The sequence below is a fragment of the Abrus precatorius genome, unplaced genomic scaffold (genome assembly GCF_003935025.1).
Source record: "Abrus precatorius isolate BTA unplaced genomic scaffold, Abrus_2018 Scaffold8, whole genome shotgun sequence".
NCBI classification, from domain to species: Eukaryota; Viridiplantae; Streptophyta; class Magnoliopsida; order Fabales; family Fabaceae; genus Abrus; species Abrus precatorius.
In genome coordinates, this window is record NW_020874428.1 from 34,337,827 (window position 1) to 34,350,807 (window position 12,981).

At 28.4% G+C, this 12,981-nt stretch overlaps 2 protein-coding genes across 2 annotated transcripts; one reads left to right on the plus strand and one right to left on the minus strand.

Moving 5' to 3' along the window:
- Positions 1-3,738: 3,738 nt before the first annotated feature.
- On the minus strand, positions 3,739-4,395 carry LOC113848320. The gene has a single exon (XM_027477782.1). It carries the CDS (start codon positions 4,370-4,372, stop codon positions 3,968-3,970), a length of 405 nt encoding a protein of 134 aa, XP_027333583.1. The 5' UTR covers positions 4,373-4,395; the 3' UTR covers positions 3,739-3,967.
- A 4,671-nt stretch (positions 4,396-9,066) lies between these two features.
- LOC113848153 lies at positions 9,067-9,974 on the plus strand. The gene has a single exon (XM_027477548.1). The coding sequence runs from the start codon at positions 9,250-9,252 to the stop codon at positions 9,589-9,591; it is 342 nt and encodes a 113-aa protein (XP_027333349.1). The 5' UTR covers positions 9,067-9,249; the 3' UTR covers positions 9,592-9,974.
- The last annotated feature ends 3,007 nt before the right edge of the window (positions 9,975-12,981 follow it).

Here is a 12,981-nt window from a genome sequence, read left to right on the forward strand (position 1 = left end):
AATAAGAATTTTCCTAGTTTTTGTGGGGTATGACCATGCATGTATACAGTGTGATGTGTCCAAATCTATTGGCCTGTGGACATTTTCAATTTGAATTCATTTAACTCAATGAGATATGGATTGAGATTTGATGAGACACACACATCATGGACCCAAAGGAGCATTTGCGTCTAGTTATTAATGGTTCTTTCAAACTTTTTAATATATGACTAAAGGCAAAAGCAATGAAAATGCTATTTTTCTGTTCACATAAGTAATCCTGCTAATAAAATGGCAGGTAAGCAAGCACCTAATGGAATAGACAGTGACAAATATTAACAGCAGAGTAATGTACTTCAATTTATTGTTTTCATATGAAAATAAATAAATGAGTTTGTCTCTAAATTAAGGAAAGTTTTTCATTTTGATATACCCCTATAGCAGCTTTGTAGATATTTACCCAACACCTTATATGGTTAAGTATCACCATAATTAACACTTATCACTGAAATCCACACTTCAATTATGATTAATTGATTGGTATAACTATAATTATATTATCGCATTTTGTGTGCAATATGTTTATATATTTAAAAGGACAAGTTACATTTACCTTGTAATTAGATTTGAAATAATTTTTTTAAAAAGTTTTACCGTCTAATCCTAATAGACTATACACAATATGTGTGATAAAAAAAATGGACTTATAAATTGAATTGATTTATTGTGATGTCGTGAATTCTTTATCATAGGACATGTCCACCACATAATTTGCTTATCTTACTTTAGGCATTGTTGGACCTAACATTGGAGAAATGTGCACTTGAATAAACAAACCCAGTAATGGGACCAAACACACTACTAAGTTTTTCAGAAAAAGAAGCCCAAAAAGTCTTGGGTGGCGTAATCTGTTTCTTAACTCTCCTTTCTTTCCTATGGTGTGATGGACTGAGAGGGAAGAAAACAGAATAGCTCACATTTAGCATCACAGAACAGAGCTGGCAGAGCTATAAAATGATGCTTCTCGGGTTGATGCAGTATCTCAGATTAATGAAAATTAAAATCTTTGTTTTAATTTAAGAAATAGGTATTTAAGAAAAAGTTTATATACTTTTTGTTTGTGAATAAACGATAAAAACACAACATAGTAAATAAAAGGGTAATTAAGAGAAGAAAGTCTGATAATCACATGTTAAGAGACAGACTCCACTGTGAACCATGTGATGTTCTCTACCTAATAAAAGAGGAGGAATATTCTCTGCACTTGGCGGTTATATAGCCATAATTATGAGACAATCTGAATTATAATTAAAAGAAGTTATTTACTGTACACTCGAAAACATGCCATAAAAATAAAAGAGTAGGATAGTTTTTTTTTTTTCAAAACATTGTTATATTAACACTTAAAAGCTAATAAACTCTTTATTCTTTTAATTTTGAATGATAACTACTCTTAATTTTTTATAAGAAATAAAAGACTAAATTATTAAAATTAAAGAAAATAATTTAAATTATTATATTTTTCATAATATAAATTTTATTTTAAAAATATTCATAATATTAAACAGCATAGTTAATAATTTATATATTTAATAATACTAATAAAAAAGTATAAAATAAATTTAACAATTAATATATCTCAAATTCATCATATATTTTTTATAATTAAATAAAAAAATATTATTTAAAAAACATAGTCCTTTTTTAAACTAATGATTTTATTTAAAGATAACCAAATGTCTAGTTCTGGAATCAATCATCCATCGTAATGTTTGAAATTCATTTTTAAAATTTTTAACTTATTTAATAAAATATGTTTTATACTTTGAATTTAGTTTTACATATTTTTATATTACCAATCAATCACAATGCACTATTAATATATTTTTTACATTAATCTTAATAACAAGAGTAATACATAACTATTTTATTTAAAGAGTAATATAAACATGATTTAATAATTAAATATTAAATATATATATACAAATACGCCTGTGATAAAAATATTTTAAAAAATTAACTTAATTAACTCAATTATATAATTACGAATAATATACATTAAACTGATAAATATAATTTATTTTAAAAATATTTTTTTATATAGCATCAAATAATTTTTTTAATTAAATATTACTAATTAATATATGTTAAAGAATATAAAATTAATTATTATAAAAATAATGATTTTTACCCTAAAAAGAATTATACTGTAAATACATTTAATTAAACTCTTCTGCTTTTACTTCATTTTAGAATATGCCCTTTGGACACGCAAGAAAAAAAAATCCATTAAAAAACATCGTTTTTCACAATTTTAAAAAAAATAAAAAATCATCTTTCAATTGCTTGTTCACCATTAGTCTCACTTTGTTCAGCTGTGATCCACGTTCAGAGAATCAGTGTTTAACTAGTGAGTTATGGAGCGGTGTGTCAGTGCTACGAATCAAAGTACTATTTCTACTCGACTCATCATTTTAATCCCTGTGTCACTGTGTGTGTACAGGACTCACAGGGCTACTCTTTCGAACAGTTCAAAGGTTGTCGATGTAAACAATGATTTTACTTTATAGTATTTGAAGTGTGTCCCCTTAGTTATGTCCACCAGTCTTCAGTTAACTTAATCATATAACATTCCGGCTTAACAATGAGTCAATGATACATCTTTTAAATCTAGTGCAATTTAAAAAGATACATATTATGATTTGGTCTAGAATTTTTTTTTTCCAAAGCTGTTAAGGAGTGTTCTTAAAACACTTGTTGAAAAGTAATAAATAAAGTTTTATTTTATTAAAAGTAATAATAAAGTTATATTAAACACTGCAATAAATAGTAATTAGTTTATAATTTTTATTGAAAAAAAGTTAAAATTCTTTAAATAGCTTTTAAGAATAGTTGTTAGTATTTTTCAACTACATATGGAAAACATTCATGCAATTAAAGAACATTCATGAAATATTTTAAAGTCATTAAAAGTTGTTAAGATCTTAATTAAATATTTTGCAAATACCAAAAACATTAAATGCACGCATATTTTTAGTGGATATTGCTACCATTTGTATTAATCAAGTATATTAGGTAAAAAGCAACAATTAGAATAAAATTTATTAAAGATCACAATATTCTAATTTGGCCCGATTTAATCTAATTTGGTTCAAGCTTTGGATTCTATTAGACTAAGCTAAAAAGTCATCTTTTATTGTAAAATTATCGTAAAAAATATTCTGTATTTTTATGATGAATCCTCACTGCTTGTCCCCTGAACGAAATTAATATATGAAAATGCCTTTAGGTACATTTGTTTTTCACAAAAACGTAATTGGTTCAAAAAAATTCTCTCTTATACTAAATTCGCATTATTTTTTTAAGTTGATTTTCATTTTCATTAAAAATAGTTTTCACTTATTATCCAAATCAAATAATTAATATATTGCAAAGAATAAAAAAGATGTACTTATGAAAAAAGATGTAAAAGAAATATTTAAAAAATGGTGCGACAAGTATTTTGAACCAAAAGAAATATTGTAAATCTCAGTCTCTCTCTCCATGGAACCGTTTGCAACAAGAACGAGACAAAATTCCAATAGCAATGGCGTCGTCATGTGTCAGAGTTTCAGTTACCAGTTCGCCACTACCTCTGCGTCAAAGCGTTTCTTTCAAATTTCAATGCTCTATACAAAATATCCAACTAACAAACAAGGTAGAGGAAGTGAAAGCACGCTATCATCGCTTTCGCACCTTTCTCTTTTTTATCGCCACTTTTTTGCTTTTTCTTATTCCTCCCATTTGCATTGCGCTGCATTGGCGGATCTCACAATGACGTTATCAGCCAAACAGGGGACACACACACAAACAGCAAAACTAAACTAAACTACTTTAAAACGACGCCGTCAGCACCGTTTTGATTGCGATTTTAACCGCGGTGGTTACGCTATGCCTGCACCGCCAAAAAACTGTATCCACATTATCAGATCTCCCGATACATTTTCGATCAACTATGAGCGACGATTTCCACGGTAGTATTTGCCGGAGAATTCGAAGACGGCTTCGGCGGCGGAGAGGCCGGCAATCTCGCGGAGAAACTCCTGAGGTCGTCTACGGACTTCTCGTCGCCGGCGTCGTCTTCGAAGTTCAGCGCGTAACTGAGAGGGTCGTAGTGGAAATCGGCGGAGTGGCGGCGACGGTGGCGTCCGATCCGGGAGATGAAGTTGCAGCACTTGTCCTTGAGGTGAGGGAAGGGGAAATCGGTGGAGCGGGACTTGCTGTGAAGCGATGCGCTTCGAACGAACCTTGGCCTCACGCGGTGGTGAGGGAAGCAGCACGATAAGCAGAGGGAGGATCTGAGTCTGTTCTTGAGAGAGTGAGGGGATCCGGAAGTGGAATCTTCTTCCGCCATGAACGCGAATGAGTGAAGCTTTTGGAATGGAGAGAGAGTGTGAGAGAGAGTAGTAAATAGGTGAGAGGGAAAGGGAGAGTGAGGAAATGACGAGAAAGGATACGAAGGTTGCGGTGGGTGGTCACGGAAAAAAATGGTCTCTTATAAAAGGTAACCCTTTCTATAGAAGGGTATTTGAGTCAATTCAGTTGATAAAATATTGTACCATTTAGTTGCCACTTCGGTGCAGTAACGGATTGCATTTGCATAAGCATAACGTTACCAACGTGGAAAACTTTTTCTTTCCACGTCTTTTATAATTAATTTCAGTGTTTGTTATTTTGATATGATATTTTATATTTTTTAAAATTGAGTTATAATTTTTTTAATATGTTAAAAATTAATAGATAACTATTTAATTTTAAATTAAATAAATTAATAATTTAAACTCTCTATTATATATATTTAATGTAAAATTAATTACAATAATAATTTCACATGTAAAAATGTATGAATACTCTCTTAGTTTATAAGGCATTATAAAAATTATTTAACTTTTTAAAGATGCATATAAAATGTGTAAGAAAAAATTATCATATTTTTTATGATTATAAAATTTAATAAATTAAAAAAAATTCTGTAATTGTATATTATAGCTTTAATAAAATTATTTTATTTATTATTTTATATTTTTAGACACACGTTAAAATTGTATTTTTTTATTAGTCACCTCGAATATTTTAAAAAGATCAATACTTTTATTTTTAACGGTTTTTTGTTAATATATTATAAAAAAATATTTTTATGTTATTAGTTTTATTTTTAAAGTCAAGTTTGAATAATTAAAAAATGTATTTATTAATAAATATATATTAATATTGTATTTTAAAATAATATTTTTCAATAGAATATTTCTATCATTGTTAACCTTATATCGACTCAATTAATTAATTTATAAATTATAAATAGGCACATCGAATCTTTACAGTATATTTAACCGATTTTACATATTCTCTAGTTCCCTCAACAACAACAAAAAAGTTCTGAAACATAATTTTCAGTTTTAAAGTTATATTTTATACACACAATTTTCAAATTTAAGACGACACACGTTGTCATTTTTATTATATAAATATAACGACTCTCTGTAACTCTGTTACCAACATAAACAAACGAAACATCTCTTTTATTAAATTTAGTTGTGTTATTATAAAGTAGCATCTTTCACATTTATTAAAATTTATCATTACCTAATTAATTTTAAATATAAAGATACAATAAATACAAATTATTTAAATTTAAATCGTGCATTTATTAACCCTATTTTGTATTCATATCTCATTTAATAAGTTTAACTACATGCTATGAAATATTAAATAAATGGAATAACACTGATTAAATTATACTACTAACGTTCTTATATCCCAATTGTGCATTGAAATTAAACTCAGACTTAAAATCTGATTACTTTATAATTGAAACGATTTCCAGATACTCATCTCCCTTTATGATGTTTAAAAAATATATTTAACTAGAGTTATCTCTTTATTACTTTTTTTATATATAAAAACAGTATAAATTAAGAAACATGCAGTAATAACACAACGATAGTTCTATTCAAAATACGAAAAATATTGGTAATATATATTTTTTTATAACCTACTATTTATTATTAATTAAAATAAAAAAATACCAAGAAAAACAGTAATTTATGAATAAAAAATAATGAAACTTTTATAATTTTTATTAAATTTTAAAAAATATATATGTTATAAATAATGTGTTATAAAATATATAGTTAGCATTGTCTTTGAAACAAATATCCAACTTACTCATAAATTATTTACGAAGGATAATTATGTTTTTTTTTTCTATGTTTAAACATGATTCGTTATGATGTAAAACACTTTACATAATCAACATATAAAAAGTAATGCGTTACCTTATTATAAATAGATATATTTTTTAAAGCTTTTTACAATGTCATTTTATGTAATATTAGCATAATTTACTTACACACGTGTCTGTGATAATGCACGATTGAAGTGTAATAAAACAAAACTAGAACAATTTTGTAATTTTAAAGTACATTTCACGCATTTAGTTTGTGATAATTTAAATCACAATTTCCTGATAACAAAATCAAATTAATTGATAATTTGTACGTGTGTTCGAATAAAAATTGCAAAAATATTTATTGTAGGTTGTTGAACAAAATGCTAAGCTATATTTTATATTATGCATAAAAAGGAAGGGAAAGAAAAACACCATTGTTGAAGAATCAATATTGAAATTGGAAATTGATTTTTGTAAAAGATTATACGCATGTCTTGTCACCACTAACAAAGGAAAAGGACCATTCACCAGAGACAAGGAAAGGTAATCTTCATAAAGGGGCCAAAATAAAGAAAAGGTTAACTCTCTTCCTTTCAACTACAGCAAATGGATTTTCATTAAAATAGTCCTTCAATCTTTTCAACCATTCCTAATGAAAATCTCATCTACTTATAAAGAAACACAAAAAAGGTATTTTCCCCTTAAACTTTTCAATTTCTTCATTATTGTCGTATTTTCTGGTGCATAATCTTATCCGAGAGGTTCTAAATATCAATGGGACCAGATTTATATTCAGTGTCAACTGTTTTCCTTAGCCAAGCACCGTTAGTTGGTTTGATATAATTAATTCGGTTGGATTTTTTTAAAATATGAAGTTTAAAATAATTTTACTTCTTTTTTAATTACGAGTTTATGTTTTATTAGATTTATATTTATTTATTTTATTTACATATAAATATAAGTTTGATTATTTTTATTTTTATTTTGGACTTCAATAAAAAAAATTAGTTTTTTTTTTAATTAGTTTGATAGACCTCACAATTTAGACTTAAGCACTCGAGTCGAGCTAAATAACACTGTTTTTGACACTTTTATTTTATTGTTTATTCACTCGATGAGCAAAATATCATTTATTCTGATTTTTATTATTAAATTTATTAATATTCTACAATAAAAGGAGTTATTTGTTTTTCAATCAGATCATTGAATTCACCTGAATTCGTCTCTAAAAATAAAAATCAACAATATATGAACCAAATTAGGATCGAATTTAACTAATGTAACTGAGTTTATCGAAACGAAGGTGTTTCTGAAAACAATATACTGATACAAACAATATTCAAATTGTTTTATCATGCTACCATTTAATCAAAAGGATATCTTAAATTAATAGTTATAATTATTTAAATATTTATAAAATAAAAATATTTATATATTTTAAAGATAAATTACTTATCTCTATTATGGATATTTAATATAATATTAATATTTATAATTATTTTACGTAAAAATAAAAAATATTTTCTTTATATTCAAGATGCCGTAAAAGTTATATTTAATTAAATGTCAACATGTTGTTAAAATCGTTTTATCTAAACGCGTTCTATTAATGATTTTCTTAATATTTTAATTGTATATATTTGTTTAATAATTTTTAATACTTTACAGGTATTATTGAAATTTAAAAAATAAAGGTATATTGTATAATATTTTATAAATTTTTTAAAAATAAATATTCAATTGTTGAAAAACAACATATCATAATTAATAAAATTAAATAAATAATAAATAATTTGTATATTAAAAATAATAAAATTTATATTTCAAATTTAAAATTGTAAAATCAAATAACAAATACAAAAAAAAAGTTACATGATGTAACGAGAAAAAGAATAATTTCTATTTTTTAAATTATAAAATTTCCATTAATATTTTTTAAACATTTAACACAAGTGTATTCGTCCAAAGGAGTAATTTAAATAATAAATATTTCGAAACTAAAAAAGGTCTCATTTATAAATATTTCAATCATGCAAAATAAAATAAAATATTAAAACTTAATTATATATTTTCTAAGTATCAAATTTAAGATTATAGATTAAATTGAAAAAATATATTTATTATAGATATGCAAATATTTTTATTTAAGAATGAAGTTTAGATTTACATTAAATTGAAATTAATTAAAAAAGGCAGAGTTTATATTATTAAAATCAATTTGAGGAAATGCCATTTATGATATGTCACAGCAAAATTTATAGGAAGATGGTTAAGTGACAAAGTACGTAAGAAGATATTTGATCGGTGACAAAAATAATTTCATTGGTTAGGAGAGGTATCGATGATCTAGTCCTTTTGTTTTTTTAGTGTTTTTTTTTTTTTTTTTTTTTTGTCAACATCCAATTATGTTTAGGCTGGCTCAGGCCTAATATTCACAAATGTTTTGATTTGAGATGTGAATTGGATTAGAGGCCCTTTAATGCTAGAAAAAAAGTCCCTTTGTTTTTAGTTCGTAAAATATTTATTTTATTATGTTTTCATACAACTAATAAATTTTTGGTTCCTTGTATAAGCATTTTAAATTAAAGAAAAGTTTGTGAATCATCATAAATTAAGGAAAATAACATGTATTTGCTAGTAATAATATATTTAATTTTAATGTATCATTTTCCATTCCAAGCATGTTAAGACGAGTGGTCAATTTTGGACTGAAATTGAGCGAAGCAAAACAATTAACCTATTAAAAATTGCGACTCATAACACAATTGTAGCAACTTGAGAAAATAAAAAATAAAATGGAAAGATCCATGAATAAATAATAACAATTAATTGAAGTATTGATTAGGTTAGGTTACAGAATTTACATTCCATTTGTTTGACTATGCTCGAGATACGTGCGTGGAAAGTGGAACATAAAACGAAAGTTCGAGGATGTTGCAAAGTGCCTTCCTTGCATCTACTTTTCTTCGTGTCGCTGTCCCTCATTTCTTATTATTATTCCATTCTCTTTGTGTGTGAGCAGAGACAACTACAACAACTTCGTTCTCAACCAAACCAAAGTCATGAGTGGAATGCTTCCAGGAGTTGAATGTGCTCGAAGGAGAAGGTTACATCACAGTGGAGGAGGATCCTCTTATTCACCATCCATGCCCACTCGCGATTCCACGTCACGCTCTTTCTGTTTGTATATTAGGAACCTCCAAACCCCCTTTTCGTCCTCCTCTTCAGTGGAAAGAAGCGCGTTGAACGGGGCATGCCCAGAAGAGAATCTGGGAGGAGCCGCCATGGAAGCCAAACGGAGATTGGATGAGAGGTTCACGGCGCATATGAAATCGGAAAACAAACGCTATAGCCGAAAAAGGAAATCCCTTTTTCATGCTTTGTGGCACCAATTTACATCTTAGAAGGAAAATGAAAATCCTTTTATTGTTTTCAAATAATGTTAGCATGTAAAGTGATTGAGTGTGGAGGAAGGAAGAAGAAATGAAAATCCTCTGTTTGGTCTTTTGTGAATCTTCTTTAACTTTCATGAAATTGTTGTACTCTATGGATTGTCCACTTGGTTCATTTTTGTTTCTGAACCATACACCAATTCCACTCATTCAATTCATCTCTCTATCCTTTTATTAGGAAAAAAAAGAGGCTTATTTATGTGGATTTCCATTTCTTTAAGTTTCTACTGTGTTTTCTCCTTTTAGTTTTTAGCCCCCCCCCCCCCTCCAAATACGTGTCATTTTTCAGCTGACAATAGCAGCATAACATTTAATAGAATTTATTTTTTATTAAATTTATTATTATTATTGTTATTATTTAATTTTCGTTTTGGACTAAATAGTAGTTAAAAAATAAGATAAATATATAATATATGGTTATGAGAAAATGATAAATTTATTGATAAAAAAATCAAATAAATTTTTTAAAATAAACACTGGTACATTATATATTCATAAAATATTATGAGGAAATTTAAAAGATTATATAAAAATATAATAGAAAATATTATAAACATGTTATTACAAATTTACTCAATTGATAAATGACTATAATATAGACCATAAATTTAATATTTCAAACTGAAAGCAATTTATAATGATAATTAATACAATTTAAATGCTATTAAATATCATAAATAACGAGTCAGTAATATATTTACAAAATAAATAAATTTAAAGTGTCATTTACATATTTATTTTAAATTATAATAATTGTTTTTATATCATAATGAATAGGTAATTAGTTTAATTGTTATATGTCGTTATATATGTAATTAATTAATTTATTCAAAATATTTAATTTTTTATTTTTAAATTATATTTAAATATAATTGCTTATAAATATTTTTAAACAAAACAATTTAATTAAAAATATAAACGAATTCATATCGGGGCAAGAATGCATTTAGTTTTCCGAAAACGATGCCGTTGAAACAATCGAAATAATGAACGAAACGACGACGTTGGCGCTAGGCACGTGTGTTTAACAGTTTCACCCCATTCTTCACAACGGCTAGTTTGCAGCATGAAGTGACCGTTTTAGCTCAACGCCCCGAAATTCAAAATCTGAAAACACAGACAAGGCACCCATAATTTCCGACACCATTTTCAATTCTCCAAACATCACAAAGGATTATTACTCTTTTGCCACAAAAGTAGCGTTCTCTGTAGAGAAAGCAAAAACACCTTCAACCAAAATGGTATACTCCTACTACACACCCACCTACTACTCAACCCTCCATGACTCAATCACTTCACTGTGCAAAACCATTCTTCCCTTCAGCTTCAAGAAACGATCTTTACCTGCAGCAGAGCATAAATTGTCAAAGCTACAATCAGATAACCTTAAGTGGCAGCAAGACTCTTTCCACCAAGTGTTGAACCTGATGGGTCTTCACAAAGAAGGGATTGTGCCTGAAACTGAGGTTTCAGCTTTCAGAATTCACATGCTTGAGACCCTTATTGCTTCTCCTCCTGAACAAGAACATCCTGTCATATTAAGAGATAAACTTCTCTTTCTACAGGTCAGTGTCATTCGCCTCAATTTTCAGGCTCAGAATACTTCAACAATGTTGTTTAACTCGTGCAATATTGGATTATATAATTTTTATTAAAATTTTGTTATATATAATTTTTTATTACGATGTTGGGCAGGTTAGAAAAAGGGTTTCTAACAATTTTAATTTTTTTGGCTTTGTTGGTTTCAAATTTTAACCTTGCCAGGAACTCCTTTATGCCAAGTGCATTTCTGAAGAAGAGTATCATTCTTCTAAAAGGCCATTGCTTCAAAGATTAGCAGTTCAAGGGGCTCAGATTGAGGCAAGAGATGTGATCGTGGCAAGGCCTAAAGACCTAAAAGAGAATTCAGAAGAAGAGTGGTCAGTGATTGATTTGAAGGATGAGAAGGTGAACAAAGAGAACTTGAGTTCTAAGAGCAAATCCAATCAGGGATCAGCTATGAAGCAGATTAAAGAAGCAGCCTCGGTTTTTAGCTTTGTCTCTTCTTACAAACCAGGGAAAAATGGGACAGAAAAGAGCATATTTGATTCACCTTCTCCGTGTACCAGAAACGAATTGGGACATTCAAAGGAAAACCCCTTCTGGGATGTTCAGTCAAAGGGAAAACAAAGTGAAGGAAGATCAATTCTTATGGAGGAAAGTGGGCCTCCAAAACCCATGAAGGAAAGTAGTGGTTTGGACAAGTTGAAGAGAAAACCATTTAGGACTTTGTTTTATAATAAGGAGCACAGAGAGGGAGATGGTGAAGGCCTTGACCCAGATCAAAGATCAGGGAAATCAGCTAAGAAACATTGGGGGTTTGAAGGGTTCAAGAAATGGAAGAGAAATGAGTCAGATGATGAGACAGCTCCTTTGCCTCTTACTGAAAGGTCTGATAGTGAGGCCTATTTGGCTTCCTCTCAGCCTTCTGCAAGGACATTTGGAGAGGGACCTGACACCAAGTTAATAAAGAAGAAGTTGCATTCTGATGGTTCCCCATCTGATTTTTTCATAGACAAGGTTTTAGATCCTTCATCTATTTCAATTTTTTAGTTTGCTTTTTCAAAAAAAAAAAAAAAAAAAGAAGAAAGATTTGTGCTACTTGTGGACATGTTGAGCAAAATATTTGTGCATTACAACTAGGTTTTGGGGGACAAGATAAAGAAGGAGTTGGCAAGAATCCAGACAGAACTTAGCAGCACAAACCCCAATCTTAAATTTTCGTAAGTATTTTCTGGTCGGGTTTACTAAGATCAATCCTTCAAGCTAATTTTAAGCATATGAAAATATTAAGTTTTTATTAAAGATAAGTATTTGTTATTACCCTTTTATACTTTTGATATAAATACTTATTTTTCAATAAAAGTTCGCTAGTTTTGAATTTTTAAAATCGTATCTTCTTGACATTTTCCTTAGTTATAGCATAATTTGCATTAAAAATTTGATACTAGCAGTTTGATTTTGTTGTGTACAAACAGGAGTGATCAGATTGAAGCAATTTCAACCAGAATTCCAGTGGACAAGGCCGAGTTGAAAAATTACTTTCCCAAGTGAGTCAACAAAACTTCTCTTAATTTCATATATGTATTCATTCCGTTATCAGTGTTTTTTAGTTAGTGTTGCTTATGGTGTTTTTTCATACATGTCAACTATATTTGAATGAAGATCGTGGTGTGACCGGTACGGTGATGTTGTGCTGGATGTGGTGAAAAAAGAATTCAAAGACCATGTTGCAGAAATGGAAAACATGCGCAACATTGCTAGAGAGAAACATGGCAACTCAAAGCGGTGGACAACAACATT

Excerpts from the sequence above, each read along its gene's own strand:
- LOC113848320 (XM_027477782.1), bottom strand. The coding sequence starts at position 4,372 with ATGGCGGAAGAAGATTCCACTTCCGGATCCCCTCACTCTCTCAAGAAC.
- LOC113848153 (XM_027477548.1), top strand. The coding sequence starts at position 9,250 with ATGAGTGGAATGCTTCCAGGAGTTGAATGTGCTCGAAGGAGAAGGTTA.